This window comes from Manacus candei, unplaced genomic scaffold (genome assembly GCF_025592945.1).
Source record: "Manacus candei isolate 608988 ecotype Guabito, Panama unplaced genomic scaffold, ASM2559294v1 h1tg000053l, whole genome shotgun sequence".
Classification (NCBI taxonomy): Eukaryota; Metazoa; Chordata; class Aves; order Passeriformes; family Pipridae; genus Manacus; species Manacus candei.
This window is the reverse complement of record NW_026138101.1, coordinates 4,527,473-4,548,265: the sequence shown is the minus strand read 5'-3', so window position 1 is coordinate 4,548,265 and position 20,793 is coordinate 4,527,473. Positions and strand designations below refer to the sequence as shown.

At 57.6% G+C, this 20,793-nt stretch overlaps 4 protein-coding genes across 8 annotated transcripts; all 4 read left to right on the top strand.

Annotated features, from left to right (window-relative positions):
- The first annotated feature begins 849 nt into the window (after window positions 1–849).
- Window positions 850–15,573, top strand: LOC127477539 (C-factor-like). 2 transcript variants are annotated; one of them, XM_051801987.1, is made up of 7 exons: window positions 850–1,117; window positions 3,295–3,346; window positions 3,510–3,697; window positions 3,975–4,133; window positions 4,248–4,367; window positions 4,638–4,785; window positions 15,521–15,573. In XM_051801987.1, exons 3-6 carry the CDS (start codon window positions 3,647–3,649, stop codon window positions 4,749–4,751), a joined length of 444 nt encoding a protein of 147 aa, XP_051657947.1. In that variant the 5' UTR covers window positions 850–1,117; window positions 3,295–3,346; window positions 3,510–3,646; the 3' UTR covers window positions 4,752–4,785; window positions 15,521–15,573. The 2 variants fall into 2 exon arrangements, with proteins under 2 accessions (XP_051657947.1, XP_051657948.1); XM_051801988.1 differs by lacking the exons at window positions 850–1,117; window positions 15,521–15,573 and adding an exon at window positions 2,735–2,951 and having other exon boundaries at window positions 4,638–4,838.
- On the top strand, window positions 6,213–15,573 carry LOC127477537 (C-factor-like). The gene is made up of 7 exons (XM_051801985.1): window positions 6,213–6,413; window positions 6,772–6,823; window positions 7,035–7,222; window positions 7,544–7,702; window positions 7,817–7,936; window positions 8,217–8,364; window positions 15,521–15,573. Exons 1-6 carry the CDS (start codon window positions 6,267–6,269, stop codon window positions 8,328–8,330), a joined length of 780 nt encoding a protein of 259 aa, XP_051657945.1. The 5' UTR covers window positions 6,213–6,266; the 3' UTR covers window positions 8,331–8,364; window positions 15,521–15,573.
- On the top strand, window positions 9,823–17,757 carry LOC127477534 (C-factor-like). 4 transcript variants are annotated; one of them, XM_051801981.1, is made up of 7 exons: window positions 9,843–10,029; window positions 10,388–10,439; window positions 10,651–10,838; window positions 11,160–11,318; window positions 11,433–11,552; window positions 12,956–13,081; window positions 17,635–17,757. In XM_051801981.1, exons 1-7 carry the CDS (start codon window positions 9,883–9,885, stop codon window positions 17,728–17,730), a joined length of 888 nt encoding a protein of 295 aa, XP_051657941.1. In that variant the 5' UTR covers window positions 9,843–9,882; the 3' UTR covers window positions 17,731–17,757. The 4 variants fall into 4 exon arrangements, with proteins under 4 accessions (XP_051657943.1, XP_051657941.1, XP_051657942.1 ...); XM_051801983.1 differs by lacking the exons at window positions 12,956–13,081; window positions 17,635–17,757 and adding an exon at window positions 11,832–12,032 and having other exon boundaries at window positions 9,823–10,029; XM_051801982.1 differs by lacking the exons at window positions 9,843–10,029; window positions 10,388–10,439; window positions 10,651–10,838; ... (2 more) ...; window positions 12,956–13,081; window positions 17,635–17,757 and adding exons at window positions 13,172–13,360; window positions 13,719–13,770; window positions 13,982–14,169; ... (1 more) ...; window positions 14,973–15,092; window positions 15,373–15,573.
- Window positions 17,758–17,766: 9 nt separating this feature from the next.
- Window positions 17,767–20,114, top strand: LOC127477535 (C-factor-like). Its single transcript, XM_051801984.1, has 6 exons — window positions 17,767–17,913; window positions 18,272–18,323; window positions 18,535–18,722; window positions 19,044–19,202; window positions 19,504–19,626; window positions 19,911–20,114. Exons 1-6 carry the CDS (start codon window positions 17,767–17,769, stop codon window positions 20,022–20,024), a joined length of 783 nt encoding a protein of 260 aa, XP_051657944.1. The 3' UTR covers window positions 20,025–20,114.
- Window positions 20,115–20,793: the final 679 nt, after the last annotated feature.

The window sequence follows — 20,793 nt, the reverse complement described above, 5'->3', positions numbered from 1 at the left end:
ACAACAAGAAGGACATTGAGGGGCTGGAGCATGTCCAGAGAAGGGCAGTGGAGCTGGGGAAGGGTCTGGAGCACAAGTCTGCTAAGGAGCAGCTGAGGGAGCTGTGAGGGCTCAGCCTGGAGGAAAGGAGGCTCAGGGGGGGCCCTCATTGCTCTCTACAACTCCCTGAAAAAAGGGTGTAGCCGGGTGGGGGTTGGTCTCTTCTCCCAAGTGACAAGAGGAAACGGACTGAGGTTGTGCCAGGGAATGTTCAGATTGGATATTAGGGAAAAATTCTTCACAAAAAGGGTTTTCAAGTATTGGTGCAGGTGCTCAGGAAAGTGGTGGTGTAACCATCCCTGGAAGTGTTCAAAAAGTGTGTGGGTGTGGCATGTGGGGACCTGGTTTAGTGGTGGAATTGGCAGTGTTAGCAGAATGGTTAGGCTCTTGGTTGAGCTTGGAGGTCTTTTCCAACCCATGATTTTAAGGACTTTAATGCTCAGCTTAAGGTTTGGACCATGCAAGAACATTTCAGAGCAAAGGAACAATTGGAATCTCCTCTTAGGGGCTGGTCTAAGGTCCCTTCCAGAGACCTGGGGACAGCAGCAGCCCTTGTGACAAGGCTGGGCTGTAAGGCAGTGAGGCTGATTGCTTTCCCCTCTGCCTCTTCATGCCAGGTTGGACTCTGATTCCTGGTGAAGCAGCACTTGTTTAAACTCTAATAATCTATAATGCAGGGTTGGGCCCCACAGCAAAGTCAACATTATAAAGTTACAACTCCAAAACAATTAGATGGCTACACAAATGTAGTGACACAGCAAAACCAGGAGACTTCAAAGGTTAATTGTTTGGTTTCTGGTGCCATCTGGTTCTGAGGCACTATGGAGCTTTCAAACAGGCTGTGGGTAATGGCCTCATCCTCTGCCTAGAAGAAGAAAACCATAGAAAGTCTGTTTGGAGGAGTTGAGCTCTGGTGCAAATGACATCTGTTGTTGAGTAAAGTTGAGGTCTGTGGTCATTAAAAGGAAAGACTGAAATGATCTACAGGAGCCTGAATGCCAGTCCAGCCATCTGGGGGTTCCTCAGTGAGAGATCAGTCTGAGACAGAAGCTGAAAATCCCAGAGCTTTGTACTGCTGGTAAGTGGTAGGAATTCACAAGGCAAAAGGATTCTCTCAACCCAATGCAGAAAATTTGAGGTCTCATTAACCTCAGGAAAGAAAACAGGGGAAAAAAGTGAGTTGTATGGAACTGAAGGAGAGGCTGAGGAAGGGAGCAGAGAGGAGATGCGTGACCAGCTCACCATACAAGCTGTCGAGGCACAGCAGGGAAGGAGCTGGTTGCTGCTGTCGTGTTCCCTCAGAGGAGTGTTTTACCCAGAAGCTGGATAGCACAGCACTGGATGGCCATCGATGCCAAAGCATCTGCTGGTGCAGACAGGACTGTGGGACCGCAAAAAGGGACATTGCCATGAAAGAAAAGCAGTACAACAGAGAAGGGTCAAACCCCAGTCTTGGTGGCCGTGAGGTTGTCCAAGTGACTGAAAGGTGTGTGAGTGCTTAATGTGCTGATATTGTACCTGTATGCAAAGTCTTATGAATAACAGGGGAGAAAATAAGCCAATACATTAGCAGGGATCATTTTCCACAAGTTCCTGGAGGGGAAATATTGGTTACCACCTGCCAGCAGAGATTATTTCTCATTTGCCATGACAAAAAGCACGGTGTGTTGGTGTGCATTTCTGTCACGTGCACTGGGCTTTATCACCAGGACCAAGCAAACAAAATGGTAAGTTTTGCTCCTTGTGTGAGGGGAAATGAACATCTGCTGGCAAAGCTTGCTATGGGAGGAGAAGGCTGGGGCTGCCACCAACCTGCCTGTTCCAGGGTACAGAGGGAATTTACAAAGCCCCATAGGGCTGGAGAGAGATGTCCACGCCAGATCCGACTGGCAATGCAGGAATATCAAAGGGGTTTGCTATCCCATGCTGAAATGCTGTCATGGGATGTGCAAAATGCAATTTTCTCTCAAACAGGTCCATGGTGATGTTGTTTTAGCACCACCACAGCATAAACTGCCAATTTATGTGGTAACAGCCCAGCAAAAACAAATCAGAGATTTGTTGTGATTTGTGGCATGTATCTACTTGCAAAAAAAGTCCTTAACACACTGCTATTTGGCAAATCAGAGAAACAATTGTAGAATGGTTTGTGTTAGAAGGGACCTTACAGCTCATCTCATTCCACCCCCCTGCCATGGGCGGGGACACCTTCCACTATCCCAGGTTGCTCCAAGCTCCGTCCAATCTGGCCTTGAACACTTCCAGGGATGGGGCAGCTACAACCTCACTGGGCAACCTGTGCCAGGGCCTCACCACCCTCGCAGGGAAGAATTTCTTCCTCATACCCAATCTAACCCTTCCCTCTGTTACTTCGAAGCTGTTCCCTCTTGTCCTGTCAATTCATGCCCTTGTCCAAAGTCCCTCTCCAGTTCACTTGGAGCCCCCTTAGGTACTGGAAGTTCCTCTATAGTCTTCCTAGAGGCTCCTCTTCTTCACACTCAACAGCCCCAACTCTTCCAGCATGTCTCCATAGCAGAGCTGCTCCAGCCCTTGCATCAAGTGATTTTTGCTTTAGGTAACTAGGACAGGCTCCCAGCCAGGATCTGTGTCCTGGAGCAAAAAGACCTGGAGATGATGCTCCTCCTGGAGAGGAGCCGAGGATTGGTGCAAGCCCTGAGGGACTGGGGTGTGTCTGTGAAATATGCTGTCAGGAAGCATTAGGGAGCTGAGCAAACAGTGTGAGCTGGAGCAGAGGGAGAAGCAACATGGGAGAGCTTTGTGTCCGCTCTGTGCTGGTGACTGGGGCCAACAGGGGCATCGGCCTGGGGCTCGTCCAGCACCTGCTGGGGTTGCCAAAACCTCCCCAGTGGGTGTTTGCAACCTGTCGGGACCCCAAGGGACAGCGAGCACAGGTGAGGCCGGGCTGGGAGGCAGTGGCTGTGCTGGGGGACGGGAGTGCTCAGTGCCAGGGTGGAGGTTGGAGCTGGGAGGGGGTTTGAAAAGGGTTAGAGCCACATTGGGGCAGCTGCAGCACAGGGCAACTGGGCAGGGGTGTCCATGGGAGCAACTGTGCATGGAATGTGTGGAGGGCACGGAGGTACGTGGTGTGTGAGGGAGACACGGAGCACTCCCCATCCATTGGGACTGGGGCAGTTGGAGCAGGGTGCTGGGCACAGGCTTAGACTGGCTTTGCTGGGAGAGCCTTTGCAGAGCTGTTCCAGCCTGTCAGTGCCAATGTTGTGACCTCTCTTGCAGGAATTACAGAATTTGGCCTCCAAACATCGCAACCTGGTCATCATCCCTCTCGGTAGGTTCCCTCTTGCCCCAGTTCCTCTGGCAAATGCCTGGGCACTCATCACAGCTCTGGGAACCCCACATGGGAGGGAGCTGTGGGGGGCACATTCCTGGGGGGACACAGGGGGCTCCAAGTCACCACAGGGACACTGACCTTCCCTATGTTGGCTCTGCAGAAGTTGCCAACCCTGCCAGCATCAAGGCAGCTGCAGCCAAAGTTGGGGAGCACCTAGGGGGCTCTGGGCTGAACCTTCTCATCAACAATGCTGGAATTGTCAAGATAACCTTGCTTGAAAATGAGACACTGGAAGACATGACCGAGACTTACACCACCAACACAGTTGGGCCTCTGCTGATGGGCCAGGTGAGACCCTCACCCAAGCTGGGCTGTCCTGGGGGAGCACGAAGGGCTGGTGGGAGGGGGTCCTGCTTCCACTCTGGAGCCTGATGGGCTCTCACTTGATGAGAAGCTTGTGGAGCCATGGGCTGGAGCTCAGGAGCTGGAGCCTGGCAGGCTGGGGCAGTGGGGAGAGAAGGGACAATGTTCTGATGCTGGTGCCAGTGCTGCCCACTGTGGAAGGAGTGGGTCCTCTCCCCTGGGCCACATCCATGTCTCCCCTTTCTCCTCTTCCTCCTCGCAGGCGTTCCTGCCCTTGCTGAAGAAGGCTGCCCAGGGGAGCCCAGGCTCAGGGCTGAGCTGCAGCAAGGCAGCCATTGTCAACATGTCCAGCATTGCTGGCTCCATCAGTTCTCTTTATGCTTGGGAGGAGATGCAAGTTACCTCGTACCGCTGCAGCAAGGTACTGTCACACCATGCTGGGGACAGATTTGCTTCCCCTGCGCTGCCACAGCCGCAAGTCCCCTTGAAGCCCCCCCTCCCCTCCCACCACCATCTCTGCCCTATCTCCCCACAGGCTGCTCTAAACATGCTGAACAAGTGCCAGTCCCTGGCATACAAGGAGCACGGGGTCCTCTGTCTTGCTCTCCACCCTGGCTGGGTGCAAACTGACCTGGGCAGCTCTGCTGGACACACGGTAGGAATTCCATTCCATCAGAGCCCTGTGTTGATTTTCCACAGGTGAAAATTACTGCCCTGATCCCCTGCCCTTAACTTCCCTTCCTGCCCAATCCCTGCCAAGGCAGGTCCCCTGTCCTGGTCCCTGGTGCTGGGTTTCCTTCTCAGACCCCCTGTCCAGGGTGTCCCAGGTTTTCAGCTTTGCCCTTGCACTGGAGCAGCTCCTTCCCCCAGCCTTGGCTGCTCCCTGGCCTCGGGCACAGGCTGCCTCTCCCCTTGTGCCCCACAGCCCCCCGTGACGGTGGATGCCAGCGTGAAAGGGATGCTGAAGGTGCTCTCCTCCATCTCTGAGAAGGACACCGGCACCTTCCTGGACTGGGAAGGGAAGGTCGTGCCCTGGTGAAATGCCAGTTCAGGATCCTGGCAGCCGTGGGGACCTTTGTCACTGCTCCCACCTGCCCCTCATCCTCAATAAAGCTCTGTGAGACCACCTGGCTCTGCCATGTGCTGCCAATTTGCAGGGTGGCCCCTTCCCAGATGTCCCACTCCTGATCCCACAGCTGCCACCCGACCCACAGCTGCCCTTGGCACCTCCATGGGTTGCAGCCTACAGGTCCCATGGCACTGTAACCACCCTCTGGACACCTCCCCTCTGGGAGGTACCAGAGAATCCAAGAATCCTCTCCTGAGAGGAGAGAGATCTTCCAAGCCCCTGGAGGGCTGGCTTTCCTCCTGCCCAGCTGCAGGCCAAGGTGCCTGAGGGGCTTGGAATCACAGAGTTGCAGTTGGGGCAGACGAACAGACACACTGTGCTCGGGCAGCACACAGGGAGGGTGTGCTGGGTTGAACAGGAGGGTTGAGACTGAGGATGTGGAGACAGAGCAGGGAGACATCAGCTCCCAACATTTACAGAGGTGGGGAACTGCAGTGACATTTGTGGGGTGGGGAAGGGGAGAGAAGCTGCTTGCCAAGCCCTTCTCTTCTTGGAGCTCCACAGCCAAGCACCTTGTCACCATGTTCTGGGCAGCCTGGAAGAGACACAGCCGTGCCAGCACGACCCGGGGTGCGGGTGGGCAGGAGGGGGCCCATTTCCCAGGCAGAAAATGGCTGTGGAGGTGGGAAATGGGACTTGGCCCCTGGGCAAAGCATCAGCACGACCTGCCTGGAAGGCTCAGTCCTGGCCCCGGCCCTGCGGCAGCTCAGCCCCTCCTTCCCTGCGCCCTTCCCACCTGCTCCAGGAGCAGCAGGAATTCCTGAGGCAAAGACACCGATGCTCTGTTCAGGCCTGACAAGGCCCCAACTTGTGCACAGTTGGAGTGCAGGGCCAGCCCTTGGTGCTGTGCCGGCCATGCAGGTCCCCATCCTTCCCCCAGGGGACTGGATCCACCGGCTTTCCTCCACTCCACAGATCTTGGACTTGACAATCAGGGAATGGGCATTGCCTTGGAAGAGGCAAGAGCAAGGCAGAGAATGTCTGCTCATGGCCACCTGAGGCACGACCTGGCTCAGGGGACCTGGGAAGGGGGTGAGATCAGCCTCTTCCCTGTGCACTGTGTGTCTGATTTGGAAAGCCCATCCTGTGAAATGTCAAACCTACCTGAGTCATGGAGCTTTCCACATCCCTTCCTCATACCACTCCCTCCCTCCTCACCCCCAACAGCTTTCCCTGGCTTATGGCACCAGCTTTCCCAAGGCCATCAGAATTTGCCTGAAAATGCCAAGACACTTTTGCCCTTTGGAAATGAAGATGGGCTCCCAGCCAGAATCTGTGTCCTGGAGTTTGAAGGTCTGGAGAAGCTGTACCTGGATCCAAGGGTTGGTGCAAGCCCTGAGTGGGTGGAGTGTCCGTGGAAAACATTATAAGGAACCAATAGGGAGCTGAGCAAACAGTGTGAGCTGGAGCAGAGGGAGAAGCAACATGGGAGAGCTTTGTGTCCGCTCTGTGCTGGTGACTGGGGCCAACAGGGGCATCGGCCTGGGGCTCGTCCAGCATCTGCTGGGGTTGCCAAAACCTCCCCAGTGGGTGTTTGCAACCTGTCGGGACCCCAAGGGACAGCGAGCACAGGTGAGGCCGGGCTGGGAGGCAGTGGCTGTGCTGGGGGACGGGAGCACTCGGTGCTGGGGGGAAATTGGATGTGAGAGGGGGTTTGCAAAGGGTTGGGGCTGCAGCTGGGCACCCACAGCACAGGGCAGCCGGGCTGGGACACTATGGGGGCAGCTGTGCATGGCGTATGTGGAGGGAACAGTGGCACTTGGTCCTGGAGCACTCCCCATCCGTTGGGTTCAGGGCAGCCGGGTCAGGGTGCTGGGCGTGCTGTGGTTGAGGGTCAGACATGGAGTGACACAGGCTTTGCTTGGGAAGGGCTGAGCCTCTGTGCAGCCCCTCCTGCCTCTCTGTGCCCACACAGTGCCCTCTCTTGCAGGAGTTACAGAATTTGGCCTCCAAGCACCCCAACCTGGTCATCATCCCACTCGGTAGGTGCCCCGAGGTGCGGAACCTTTGCCCCAGGTCCTCTGGCGAGTGTCCAGGCACTGGGCACACCCAGAGACTTCTGTGCTGGAAGAGACCTGTGCCAATGGGCTGGTACCTGTGGGGCCAGTGGGCAAAGCCATCTCTGGGGAGCAGAGTGGGCTTCAAGCCAGCGTAAGGACATGGGCAGTAACCTCCCCTTCCTTGGCTCTGCAGAAGTCTCCGACCCCGCCAGCATCAAGGCGGCTGCAGCCAGAGTGGAGGAGCTCCTGGGGGGCTCAGGGCTGAATGTTCTCATCAACAATGCTGGAATTGCAAAGCCAATTTCACTTGATAAGGAGACACTGGAGACTATGACCCAGATTTACACCACCAACACGGCTGGACCCCTGTTGTTGGGACAGGTGAGTCCCAGCAGTGCCGCATAGCTCCAGGGAGCATCCCTTCCTGTGCCCCTGGCTCTCCAAGTTGGACATCCCAGAGGGTGTGAAGGGCTGGTGGGAGGGTATCCTGCGTTCCCTCTGGTGCCCAGTGGGTTGTCCACTGATGAGAAGCTTGTGGAGCCATGGGCTGGAGCTCAGGAGCTGGAGCCTGGCAGGCTGGGGCAGTGGGGAAAGAAGGGACAATGTTCTGATGCTGGTGTCAGTGCTGCCCACTGTGGAAGGAGCGGGTCCTCTCCCCTGGGCCACATCCATGTCTCCCCTGTCTCCTCTTCGTCCTCACAGGCGTTCCTGCCCTTGCTGAAGAAGGCTGCCCAGGGGAGCCCAGGCTCAGGGCTGAGCTGCAGCAAGGCAGCCATCATCAACATATCCAGTACTGCTGGCTCCATTGGTTCTCCTTATCCTTGGAAGGAGGTGGTTTTTACCTCGTACCGCTGCAGCAAGGTACTGTCACACCATGCTGGGGACAGATATACTTCCCCTGCTCTGCCACAGCCGCAGGTCCCCTTGCAGCCCCCCCTCCCCTCCCACCACCATCCCTGCCCTGTCTCCCCACAGGCTGCTCTGAACATGCTGAACAAGTGCCAGTCCCTGGCATACAAGGAGCACGGGGTCCTCTGTCTTGCTCTCCACCCTGGCTGGGTGCAAACTGACCTGGGCAGCTCTGCTGGACACACGGTAGGAATTCCACCATGGTTGCTCCATCAGAGCCCTGTGTTGATTTTCCACAGGTGGAAATTACTGCCCTGATCCCCTGCCCTCAACTTCCCACCCTGCCCAATCCCTGCCAAGGCAGGTCCCCCTGTCCTGGTCCCTGGTGCTGGGTTTCCTTCTCAGACCCCCTGTCCAGGGTGTCCCAGGTTTTCAGCTTTGCCCTTGCACTGGAGTGGCTCCTTCCCCCAGCCTTGGCTGCTCCCTGGCCTCGGGCACAGGCTGCCTCTCCCCTTGTACCCCACAGCCCCCTCTGACGGTGGATACCAGCGTGAAAGGGATGCTGAAGGTGCTCTCCTCCATCTCTGAGAAGGACACCGGCACCTTCCTGGACTGGGAAGGGAAGGTCGTGCCCTGGTGAAATGCCAGTTCAGGATCCTGGCAGCCGTGGGGACCTTTGTCACTGCTCCCACCTGCCCCTCATCTTCAATAAAGCTCTCTTAGACCACCTGGCTCTGCCATGTGCTGCCAACTCGCTGGGCAGCCCCTTCCCAGATGTCCCACTCCTCATCCCACAGCTGCCACACGACCCACAGCTGCCCTTGGCACCCCCGTGGGTTGCAGCCTACAGGTCCCATGGCACCGTAACCACCCTCAGGACACCTCCCCTCTGGGAGGCACCAGAGAATCCAAGAATCCTCTCCTGAGAGGAGAGAGATCTTCCAAGCCCCTGGAGGGCTGGCTTTCCTCCTGCCCAGCTGCAGGTTGGGGTGCCTGAGGGGCTGGGGGTCACAGGGACCAGCTGCCCTCTCCCCTCAGCTGGGGGATACCACGTTCCAGGTGGGACATATGGACAGACACTCTGTGCTCGGGCAGCACACAGGGAGGGTGTGCTGGGTTGAACAGGAGGGTTGAGACTGAGGATGTGGAGACAGAGCAGGGAGACATCAGCTCCCAACATTTACAGAGGTGGGGAACTGCAGTGACATTTGTGGGGTGGGGAAGGGGAGAGAAGCTGCTTGCCAAGCCCTTCTCTTCTTGGAGCTCCACAGCCAAGCACCTTGTCACCATGTTCTGGGCAGCCTGGAAGAGACACAGCCGTGCCAGCAGGACCCGGGGTGCGGGTGGGCAGGAGGGGGCCCATTTCCCAGGCAGAAAATGGCTGTGGAGGTGGGAAATGGGACTTGGCCCCTGGGCAAAGCATCAGCACGACCTGCCTGGAAGGCTCAGTCCTGGCCCCGGCCCTGCCGCAGCTCAGCCCCTCCTTCCCTGTGCCCTTCCCGCCTGCTCCAGGAGCAGCAGGAATTCCTGAGGCAAAGACACCGATGCTCTGTTCAGGCCTGACAAGCCCCCAGCTTGTGCACAGCTGGAGTGCAGGGCCAGCCCTTGGTGCTGTGCCGGCCATGCAGGTCCCCATCCTTCCCCCAGGGGACTGGATCCACCGGCTTTCCTCCACTCCACAGATCTTGGACTTGACAATCAGGGAATGGGCATTGCCTTGGAAGAGGCAAGAGCAAGGCAGAGAATGTCTGCTCATGGCCACCTGAGGCACAGCCTGGCTCAGGGGACCTGGGAAGGGGGTGAGATCAGCCTCTTCCCTGTGCACTGTGTGTCTGATTTGGAAAGCCCATCCTGTGAAATGTCAAACCTACCTGAGTCATGGAGCTTTCCACATCCCTTCCTTATACCAATCCCTCCCTCCTCACCCCCAACAGCTTTCCCTGGGATATGGCACCAGCTTTCCCAAGACCATCAGAATTTGCCTGAAAACGCCAAGTGACTTTTGCCCTTTGGTAACGAGGATGGGCTCCCAGCCAGGATCTATATCCTGGAGTTTGAAGGTCTGGGGAAGCTGTACCTGGATCCAAGGGTTGTTGCAAGCCCTGAGTGGGTGGAGTGTCCATGGAAAACATTATAAGGAAGCATTAGGGAGCTGAGCAAACAGTGTGAGCTGGAGCAGAGGGAGAAGCAACATGGGAGAGCTTTGTGTCCGCTCTGTGCTGGTGACTGGGGCCAACAGGGGCATCGGCCTGGGGCTCGTCCAGCATCTGCTGGGGTTGCCAAAACCTCCCCAGTGGGTGTTTGCAACCTGTCGGGACCCCAAGGGACAGCGAGCACAGGTGAGGCCGGGCTGGGAGGCAGTGGCTGTGCTGGGGGACGGGAGCACTCGGTGCTGGGGGGAAATTGGATGTGAGAGGGGGTTTGCAAAGGGTTGGGGCTGCAGCTGGGCACCCACAGCACAGGGCAGCCGGGCTGGGACACTATGGGGGCAGCTGTGCATGGCGTATGTGGAGGGAACAGTGGCACTTGGTCCTGGAGCACTCCCCATCCGTTGGGTTGAGGGCAGCCGGGTCAGGGTGCTGGGCGTGCTGTGGTTGAGGGTCAGACATGGAGTGACACAGGCTTTGCTTGGGAAGGGCTGAGCCTCTGTGCAGCCCCTCCTGCCTCTCTGTGCCCACACAGTGCCCTCTCTTGCAGGAGTTACAGAATTTGGCCTCCAAGCACCCCAACCTGGTCATCATCCCACTCGGTAGGTGCCCCGAGGTGCGGAACCTTTGCCCCAGGTCCTCTGGCGAGTGTCCAGGCACTGGGCACACCCAGAGACTTCTGTGCTGGAAGAGACCTGTGCCAATGGGCTGGTACCTGTGGGGCCAGTGGGCAAAGCCATCTCTGGGGAGCAGAGTGGGCTTCAAGCCAGCGTAAGGACATGGGCAGTAACCTCCCCTTCCTTGGCTCTGCAGAAGTCTCCGACCCCGCCAGCATCAAGGCGGCTGCAGCCAGAGTGGAGGAGCTCCTGGGGGGCTCAGGGCTGAATGTTCTCATCAACAATGCTGGAATTGCAAAGCCAATTTCACTTGATAAGGAGACACTGGAGACTATGACCCAGATTTACACCACCAACACGGCTGGACCCCTGTTGTTGGGACAGGTGAGTCCCAGCAGTGCCGCATAGCTCCAGGGAGCATCCCTTCCTGTGCCTCTGGCTCTCCAAGCTGGACATCACAGAGGGTGTGAAGGGCTGTTGAGAGGGTGTCCTGCCTCCCCTCTGGTGCCCAGTGGGTTGTCCACTGATGAGAAGCTTGTGGAGCCATGGGCTGGAGCTCAGGAGCTGGAGCCTGGCAGGCTGGGGCAGTGGGGAGAGAAGAGACAATGTTCTGATGCTGGTGCCAGTGCTGCCCTCCATGGAAGGAGCGGGTCCTCTCCCCTGGGCCACATCCATGTCTCCCCTTTCTCCTCTTCCTCCTCGCAGGCGTTCCTGCCCTTGCTGAAGAAGGCTGCCCAGGGGAGCCCAGGCTCAGGGATGAGCTGCAGCAAGGCAGCCATCATCAACATGTCCAGCATTGCTGGCTCCATCAGTTTTCCTTATACTTGGGAGGAGGTGCTTTTTACGTCGTACCAGTGCAGCAAGGTACTGTCACACCATGCTGGGGACAGATTTGCTTCCCCTGCGCTGCCACAGCCGCAGGTCCCCTTGCAGCCCCCCCACCCCTCCCACCACCATCCCTGCCCTGTCTCCCCACAGGCTGCTCTGAACATGCTGAACAAGTGTCAGTCCCTGGCATACAAGGAGCACGGGGTCCTCTGTGTTGCTCTCCACCCTGGCTGGGTGCAAACTGACCTGGGCAGCTCTGCTGGACACACGGTAGGAATTCCACCATGGTGGCTCCATCAGAGCCCTGTGCTGATTTTCCACAGGTGGAAATTACTGCCCTGACCCCTGCCCTTGACTTCCCTCCCTGCCCAATCCCTGCCAAGGCAGGGCCCCCTGTCCTGGTCCCTGGTGCTGGGTTTCCTGCTCAGACCCCCTGTCCAGGGTGTCCCAGGTTTTCAGCTTTGCCCTTGCACTGGAGCAGCTCCTTCCCCCAGCCTTGGCTGCTCCCTGGCCTCGGGCACAGGCTGCCTCTCCCCTTGTGCCCCACAGCCCCCTCTGACGGTGGATACCAGCGTGAAAGGGATGCTGAAGGTGCTCTCCTCCATCTCTGAGAAGGACACCGGCACCTTCCTGGACTGGGAAGGGAAGGTCGTGCCCTGGTGAAATGCCAGTTCAGGATCCTGGCAGCCGTGGGGACCTTTGTCGCTGCTCCCACCTGACCCTCATCCTCAATAAAGCTCTCTGAGACCACCTGGCTCTGCCATGTGCTGCCAACTTATGGGGCAGCCCCTTCCCAGATGTCCCACTCCTCATCCCACAGCTGCCACCTGACCCACAGCTGCCCTTGGCACCCCCGTGGGTTGCAGCCTACAGGTCCCATGGCACTGTAACCACCCTCAGGACACCTCCCCTCTGGGAGGCACCAGAAAATCCACAGCACAACCCCTCTTTTGAAAGAGAGAGATCTTCCAAGCCCCTGGAGGGCTGGCTTTCCTCCTGCCCAGCTGCAGGTTGGGGTCCCTGAGGGGCTGGGGGTCACAGAGACCAGCTGCCCTCTCCCCTCAGCTGGGGGATGCCACGTTGCAGGTGGGACAGATGGACAGACACGCTGTGCTTGGGCAGCACACAGGGAGGGTGTGCTGGGTTGAACAGGAGGGTTGAGACTGAGGATGTGGAGACGGAGCAGGGAGACATCAGCTCCCAAAGTTTACAGAGGTGGGGAACTGCAGTGACATTTGTGAGGTGGGGAAGGGGAGAGAAGCTGCTTGCCAAGCCCTTCTCTTCTTGGAGCTCCACAGCCAAGCACCTTGTCACCATGTTCTGGGCAGCCTGGAAGAGGCACAGCCCTGCCAGCAGGACCCGGGGTGCGGGTGGGCAGGAGGGGGCCCATTTCCCAGGCAGAAAATGGCTGTGGAGGTGGGAAATGGGACTTGGCCCCTGGGCAAAGCATCAGCACGACCTGGAAGGCTCAGTCCTGGGTGCTGCTGTCCCGGTCTCTGTGCTTTTCTCACCTGAGGCACTGGGGACCTGGGAAGGGGGTGAGATCAGCCTCTTCCCTGTGCACTGTGTGTCTTATTTGGAAAGCCCATCCTGTGAAATGTCAAACCTACGTGAGCCATGGAGCTTTCCACATCCCTTCCTTATACCACTCCCTCCCTCCTCACCCCCAACAGCTTTCCCTGGGATATGGCACCAGCTTTCCCAAGACCATCAGAATTTGCCTGAAAACGCCAAGTGACTTTTGCCCTTTGGTAACGAGGATGGGCTCCCAGCCAGGATCTATATCCTGGAGTTTGAAGGTCTGGGGAAGCTGTACCTGGATCCAAGGGTTGTTGCAAGCCCTGAGTGGGTGGAGTGTCCATGGAAAACATTATAAGGAACCAATAGGGAGCTGAGCAAACAGTGTGAGCAGGAGCAGAGGGAGAAGCAACATGGGAGAGCTTTGTGTCCGCTCTGTGCTGGTGACTGGGGCCAACAGGGGCATCGGCCTGGGGCTCGTCCAGCATCTGCTGGGGTTGCCAAAACCTCCCCAGTGGGTGTTTGCAACCTGTCGGGACCCCAAGGGACAGCGAGCACAGGTGAGGCCGGGCTGGGAGGCAGTGGCTGTGCTGGGGGATGGGAGCACTCAGTGCTGGGGGGAAATTGGATGTGAGGGGGGGTTTGCAAAGGGTTGGGGCTGCAGCTGGGCACCCACAGCACAGGGCAGCCGGGCTGGGACACTGGGGGGGCAGCTGTGCATGGCGTATGTGGAGGGAACAGTGGCACTTGGTCCTGGAGCACTCCCCATCCGTTGGGTTCAGGGCAGCCGGGTCAGGGTGCTGGGCATGCTGTGGTTGAGGGTCAGACATGGAGTTACACAGGCTTTGCTTGGGAAGGGCTGAGCCTCTGTGCAGCCCCTCCTGCCTCTCTGTGCCCACACAGTGCCCTCTCTTGCAGGAGTTACAGAATTTGGCCTCCAAGCACCCCAACCTGGTCATCATCCCACTCGGTAGGTGCCCCGAGGTGCAGAACCTTTGCCCCAGGTCCTCTGGCGAGTGTCCAGGCACTGGGCACACCCAGAGACTTCTGTGCTGGAAGAGACCTGTGCCAATGGGCTGGTACCTGTGGGGCCAGTGGGCAAAGCCATCTCTGGGGAACAGAGTGGGCTCCAAGCCAGCATAAGGACATGGGCAGTAACCTCCCCTTCCTTGGCTCTGCAGAAGTCTCCGACCCCGCCAGCATCAAGGCGGCTGCAGCCAGAGTGGAGGAGCTCCTGGGGGGCTCAGGGCTGAACATCCTCATCAGCAATGCTGGAATTCTAAATCCAATTTCACTTGATAAGGAGACACTGGAGACTATGACCCAGATTTACACCACCAACACGGTTGGACCCCTGTTGTTGGGACAGGTGAGTCCCAGCAGTGCAGCATAGCTCCAGGGAGCATCCCTTCCTGTGCCTCTGGCTCTCCAAGCTGGACATCCCAGAGGGTGTGAAGGGCTGGTGGGAGGGTATCCTGCGTTCCCTCTGGTGCCCAATGGGTTGTCCACTGATGAGAAGCTTGTGGAGCCATGGGCTGGAGCTCAGGAGCTGGAGCCTGGCAGGCTGGGGCAGTGGGGAGAGAAGGGACAATGTTCTGATGCTGGTGCCAGTGCTGCCCACTGTGGAAGGAGTGGGTCCTCTCCCCTGGGCCACATCCATGTCTCCCCTGTCTCCTCTTCCTCCTCGCAGGCGTTCCTGCCCTTGCTGAAGAAGGCTGCCCAGGGGAGCCCGGGCTCAGGGCTGAGCTGCAGCAAGGCAGCCATTGTCAACATGTCCAGCTCTGCAGGCTCTATTGAGGATGTCTTTATATGGGAATTTGGACAAGTTGTCTCATACCGCTGCAGCAAGGTACTGCCAGAGTGTACTGGCGGGAACCTAGACCTTTTCCTCTCCAAATGATGGTGCATGCCTTCCAACTTCCTCCTCAGTCCATGTCCTCTGCTCTGTTACTAAGCTCCTATCAGTCCCTGGGTACTCTGACAGCCCAGTCATGTGCCTGGCCTCGAGTCCTGCCCCAGAGGGACATGATGGGATAGGACCTCGACTAGGCAGCATCATGTACCCCAGGAGCTGGCTCCAACTGCCCTATCCCTGCCCCAGTTGTGAGATCTGCACACATTCCCTTGCAGCCCCCTTCCCCCCCTCACCATCCCTGCCCTGTCTCCCCACAGGCTGCTCTGAACATGCTGACCAAGTGCCAGTCCCTGGCATACAAAGAGCACGGGGTCCTCTGTCTCACTCTCCACCCTGGCTGGGTGCAAACTGACATGGGCAGCTTTGCTGGACACACGGTAGGAATTCCACCATGGTGGCTCCATCAGAGCCCTGTGTTCATTTTCCACAGGTGGAAATTACTGCCCTGATCCCCTGCCCTTGACTTCCCTCCCTGCCCAATCCCTGCCAAGGCAGGGCCCCCTGTCCTGGTCCCTGGTGCTGGGTTTCCTGCTCAGACCCCCTGTCCAGGGTGTCCCAGGTTTTCAGCTTTGCCCTTGCACTGGAGCAGCTCCTTCCCCCAGCCTTGGCTGCTCCCTGGCCTCGGGCACAGGCTGCCTCTCCCCCTTTGCCCCACAGCCCCCCGTGACGGTGGACGACAGCGTGAAAGGGATGCTGAAGGTGCTCTCCTCCATCTCTGAGAAGGACACCGGCACCTTCCTGGACTGGGAAGGGAAGGTCGTGCCCTGGTGAGACACCAGTTCAGGATCCTGGCAGCCGTGGGGACCTTTGTCGCTGCTCCCACCTGCCCCTCATCCTCAATAAAGCTCTGTGAGACCACCTGGCTCTGGCATTGTTACGACCCGCCCCAGGAAAAGGGGGAGGGGGTAACTCAGGTTTTTATCAATAATTCCCTTGGGCAGGATTAAAGTGAAATGACACTAAATAATCGGTGTCTGAAAACAAAGTTTATTTTAACAATTTTGTATCAACAGGTGTGCTAGCGTTTTGGGTGTTGTCATACAACAATGCAACATAGAGATAACCTTTGGGGGGAGGAGAAACTGCTTAGGGGAGAGAAAAAACAGGATGAGAGTAAGGGAAAAGACAAGCTGAGAGTGCAAAAGAAATGGATATAGTCACTGCCCACTGGATCCAGTGATGCTTGAGAGCGATGGTCTTGATTCGCAGGCGGTGGGGGAGAAGGAGAACCCCCAAATCCCAAAGTCACCAGTCAGTTTATATACCTTCAGCATGCTTTTGCACCTCCCTGGGATGAGGAGTTGTATACCTTTTTAGGGCTTAGCACTGGAGGGAGGGATGGGCCCAATTGCCCACCTGAGGTATCTTCTTGCCTTTTTAGGGCTTAGCACTGCCCATCTGAGGTATCTTCTTGCCTTTTTAGGGCTTAGCACTGCCCATCTGAGGTATCTTCTTGTCTTTTTAGGGCTTAGCATTGGAGGGATGGGCCCAACTACCAATCTGAGGTATCTCCTTGCCTTTTTTAGGGCAAAAGTCAAAGCCTTCAAACTCCTGGAATTAATAAATCATTAACCATTTCAGTCTCTGACAGCCATGTGCTGCCAACTTGCAGGGTGGCTCCTTCCCAGGTGTCCCACTCCTCATCCCACAGCTGCCACCCGACCCACAGCTGCCCTTGGCACCTCCATGGGTTGCAGCCTACAGGTCCCATGGCACTGTAACCACCCTCTGGACACCTCTCCTCTGGGAGGCACCGGAAAATCCAGAGCAGAGCCCCTTTCCTGAGAGGAGAGAGATCTTCCAAGCCCCTGGAGGGCTGGCTTTCCTCCTGCCCAGCTGCAGGTTGGGGTGCCTGAGGGACTGGGGGTCACAGGGACCAGCTGCCCTCTCCCCTCAGCTGGGGGATACCACGTTCCAGGTGGGACATATGGACAGACACTCTGTGCTCGGGCAGCACACAGGGAGGGTGTGCTGGGTTGAACAGGAGGGTTGAGACTGAGGATGTGGAGGCGGAGCAGGGAGACATCAGCTCCCAAAGTTTACAGAGGTGGGGAACTGCAGTGACATTTGTGGGGTGGGGAAGGGGAGAGAAGCTGCTTGCCAAGCCCTTCTCTTCTTGGAGCTCCACAGCCAAGCACCTTGTCACCATGTTCTGGGCAGCCTGGAAGAGACACAGCCCTGCCAGCACGACCCGGGGTGCGGGTGGGCAGGAGGGGGCCCATTTCCCAGGCAGAAAATGGCTGTGGAGGTGGGAAATGGGACTTGGCCCCTGGGCAAAGCATCAGCACGACCTGCCTGGAAGGCTCAGTCCTGGCCCCGGCCCTGCCACAGCTCAGCCCCTCCTTCCCTGCGCCCTTCCCACCTGCTCCAGGAGCAGCAGGAATTCCTGAGGCAAAGACACTGATGCTCTGTTCAGGCCTGACAAGCCCCCAGCTTGTGCACAGCTGGAGTGCAGGGCCAGCCCTTGGTGCTGTGCCGGCCATGCAGGTCCCCATCCTTCCCCCAGGGGACTGGATCCATCGGCTTTCCTCCACTCCACAGATCTTTGACTTGACAATCAGGGAATGGGCATTGCCTTGGAAGAGGCAAGAGCAAGGCAGAGAATGTCTGCTCATGGCCACCTGAGGCACAGCCTGGCTCAGGGGACCTGGGAAGGAGGTGAGATCAGCCTCTTCCCTGTGCACTCTGTGTCTGATTTGGAAAGCCCATCCTGTGAAATGTCAAACCTACCTGAGTCATGGAGCTTTCCACATCCCTTCCTTATACCACTCCCTCCCTCCTCACCCCCAACAGCTTCCCCTGGCTTATGGCACCAGCTTTCCCAAGGCCATCAGAATTTGCCTGAAAATGCCAAGTCACTTTTGCCCTTTGGAAATGAAGATGGGCTCCCAGCCAGGATCTGTGTCCTGGAGTTTGAAGGTCTGGAGAAGCTGTACCTGGATCCAAGGGTTGGTGCAAACCCTGAGTGGGTGGAGTGTCCGTGGAAAACATTATAAGGAAGCATTAGGGAGCTGAGCAAACAGTGTGAGCTGGAGCAGAGGGAGAAGCAACATGGGAGAGCTTTGTGTCCGCTCTGTGCTGGTGACTGGGGCCAACAGGGGCATCGGCCTGGGGCTCGTCCAGCACTTCCTAAAGATGCCAAACCCACCCCAGTGGGTGTTTGCAACCTGTCGGGACCCCAAGGGACAGCGAGCACAGGTGAGGCCGGGCTGGGAGGCAGTGGCTGTGCTGGGGGACGGGAGCACTCGGTGCTGGGGGGAAATTGGATGTGAGAGGGGGTTTGCAAAGGGTTGGGGCTGCAGCTGGGCACCCACAGCACAGGGCAGCCAGGCTGGGACACTGTGGGGGCAGCTGTGCATGGCGTATGTGGAGGGAACAGTGGCACTTGGTCCTGGAGCACTCCCCATCCGTTGGGTTCAGGGCAGCCGGGTCAGGGTGCTGGGCATGCTGTGGTTGAGGGTCAGACATGGAGTGACACAGGCTTTGCTTGGGAAGGGCTGAGCCTCTGTGCAGCCCCTCCTGCCTCTCTGTGCCCACACAGTGCCCTCTCTTGCAGGAGTTACAGAATTTGGCCTCCAAGCACCCCAACCTGGTCATCATCCCACTCGGTAGGTGCCCCGAGGTGCGGAACCTTTGCCCCAGGTCCTCTGGCGAGTGTCCAGGCACTGGGCACACCCAGAGACTTCTGTGCTGGAAGAGACCTGTGCCAATGGGCTGGTACCTGTGGGGCCAGTGGGCAAAGCCATCTCTGGGGAGCAGAGTGGGCTCCAAGCCAGCATAAGGACATGGGCAGTAACCTCCCCTTCCTTGGCTCTGCAGAAGTCTCCGACCCCGCCAGCATCAAGGCGGCTGCAGCCAGAGTGGAGGAGCTCCTGGGGGGCTCAGGGCTGAACATCCTCATCAACAATGCTGGAATTGCAAAGCCAATTTCACTTGATAAGGAGACACTGGAGACTATGACCCAGACTTACACCACCAACACGGCTGGACCCCTGTTGTTGGGACAGGTGAGTCCCAGCAGTGCAGCATAGCTCCAGGGAGCATCCCTTCCTGTGCCCCTGCCTCTCCAAGCTGGACATCACAGAGGGTGTGAAGGGCTGTTGAGAGGGAGTCCTGCCTCCCCTCTGGTGCCCAGTTGGTTGTCCACTGATGAGAAGCTTGTGGAGCCATGGGCTGGAGCTCAGGAGCTGGAGCCTGGCAGGCTGGGGCAGTGGGGAGAGAAGGGACAATGTTCTGATGCTGGTGCCAGTGCTGCCCACTGTGGAAGGAGCTGGTCCTGTCCCCTGGGCCACATCCATGTCTCCCCTGTCTCCTCTTCCTCCTCGCAGGCGTTCCTGCCCTTGCTGAAGAAGGCTGCCCAGGGGAGCCCGGGCTCAGGGCTGAGCTGCAGCAAGGCAGCCATTGTCAATATGTCCAGCTATGCAGGCTCCATTGAGGATGTCTATGTATGGGAATTTGGACAAGTTGTCTCATACCGCTGCAGCAAGGTACTGCCAGAGTGTGCTGGGGGAACCCAGACCTTTTCCCCTCCAAATGATGGTGCATGCCTTCCAACTTCCTCCTCAGTCCATGTGCTCAGTCCCTGGGTACTCTGACAGCCCAGTCATGTGCCTGGCCTCGGGTCCTGCCCCAGAGGGACATGATGGGACAGGACCTCGACTAGGCAGCATCATGTACCCCAGGAGCTGGCTCCAACTGCCCTATCCCTGCCCCAGCTGTGAGATCTGCACACATTCCCTTGCACCCCCCTTCCCCTCCCACCACCATCCCTGCCCTGTCTCCCCACAGGCTGCTCTGAACATGCTGACCAAGTGCCAGTCCCTGGCATACAAGGAGCATGGCATCCTCTGTGTCACTCTCCACCCTGGCTGGGTGCAAACTGAAATGGGGGGGAGCTCAGAATCATTTAAGGTAAGAGATATTTCTGGCCATGGTCTCGAAGAACTTCTTCATTTAGGAATGCAGAGCTTCCTGGGGACTGAACAGTCCCAGGCATGCTGAGCTCTGTGGGAGCTCCTGGGCAGATACCCTGGAGGCACGTGAGAGGAGGAGATGAGGGACTGGGACCTCTTCTTGCTGGGTGCTGGCCTCTCCTCTCTCATGCCAGAGAACCCCAATCCCTGAGCATTGATCTGCTCTAGGGCAGACCCTGTCCTGACCTGGGGCACACAAATGTTTCTCCCTCTTCCCCACAGCCCCCCCTGACAGTTGATGCCAGCGTGCAAGGGATGTTGAAGGTGCTTTCCTCCCTCTCTGAGAAGGAGACTGGGACCTTCCTGGACTGGGAAGGGAAGATCTTGCCATGGTGAGATGCTGGTTCAGGATTCTCACTGTGGGGACCTTTGCTGCCACACAATGTTGTGCCTGTGCCTTAATAAATTAGTGTCTGTAAACAATAAGTAGAACTGTGTGAGCCTTCTCCCTCTTGGTCTTCTAATAACTATCACTGTGAGAGTCCTCAGTAATGCTTTGAGAGAACTTCTCAGAGTTATTCTGCATGTCACTGAGCTGGGTTGGCCTGAATATTTGTTCTCCTTTAACTGGGGACCTGGCTACCATCCTGGTAGGGCTTTGTCTTTGGGCTCATCCCACAGCTCTCCCTTGGAATGAATCCACATTCCGATGACTCAGCTTCTCCTCCCAGTGAGCACTTCTACAAAGTTGGAGCAGAGCACTGCTCCTCCTTAGCTCCTCTGCCACACAGGTCAGGAAACTGTCACCCAAACCCACCAGGATCCTCCTGGCTTGCTCATGCCCTGCTGTGTTGTTCCTCCAGCAGAGATCAAGGTAGTTTAAAACATGCATGAAGACCAGCAAGCAGGAAGTCTGTAAGTGCAGTCCTGAGCCCTCTCAGGGATGGAAACCCTATTCTGTCTTCCTGTTAAATCCTGTTTCTACCTGTCTTCTGAGTGGCTTCCATGGGTCATACGTGGCACTGGAGGCTCCATGATGAGCAGAGGTGCCCACAGTGTCTCTGGGACTCACCATGGAGATGGGTGAGGGAGCCACTGGGCACACTGGGGCCCTGGGGTCCGTGGGGGCACCAGGGATCCCCTGCTGCATATCCTGTGGTGCATG

Coding starts and splice junctions, on each gene's coding strand:
- LOC127477534 (XM_051801981.1), top strand. CDS start 9,883: ATGGGAGAGCTTTGTGTCCGCTCTGTGCTGGTGACTGGGGCCAACAGG. Junction 10,440..10,650: donor CCTGGTCATCATCCCACTCG/GTAGGTGCCCCG, acceptor TTGGCTCTGCAG/AAGTCTCCGACCCCGCCAGC. Junction 11,319..11,432: donor CGTCGTACCAGTGCAGCAAG/GTACTGTCACAC, acceptor GTCTCCCCACAG/GCTGCTCTGAACATGCTGAA.
- LOC127477537 (XM_051801985.1), top strand. CDS start 6,267: ATGGGAGAGCTTTGTGTCCGCTCTGTGCTGGTGACTGGGGCCAACAGG. Junction 7,223..7,543: donor GACCCCTGTTGTTGGGACAG/GTGAGTCCCAGC, acceptor TCGTCCTCACAG/GCGTTCCTGCCCTTGCTGAA. Junction 7,703..7,816: donor CCTCGTACCGCTGCAGCAAG/GTACTGTCACAC, acceptor GTCTCCCCACAG/GCTGCTCTGAACATGCTGAA.
- LOC127477535 (XM_051801984.1), top strand. CDS start 17,767: ATGGGAGAGCTTTGTGTCCGCTCTGTGCTGGTGACTGGGGCCAACAGG. Junction 18,723..19,043: donor GACCCCTGTTGTTGGGACAG/GTGAGTCCCAGC, acceptor TCCTCCTCGCAG/GCGTTCCTGCCCTTGCTGAA. Junction 19,203..19,503: donor TCTCATACCGCTGCAGCAAG/GTACTGCCAGAG, acceptor GTCTCCCCACAG/GCTGCTCTGAACATGCTGAC.
- LOC127477539 (XM_051801988.1), top strand. CDS start 2,805: ATGGGAGAGCTTTGTGTCCGCTCTGTGCTGGTGACTGGGGCCAACAGG. Junction 3,347..3,509: donor CCTGGTCATCATCCCTCTCG/GTAGGTTCCCTC, acceptor TTGGCTCTGCAG/AAGTTGCCAACCCTGCCAGC. Junction 4,368..4,637: donor GCAGCTCTGCTGGACACACG/GTAGGAATTCCA, acceptor TGTGCCCCACAG/CCCCCCGTGACGGTGGATGC.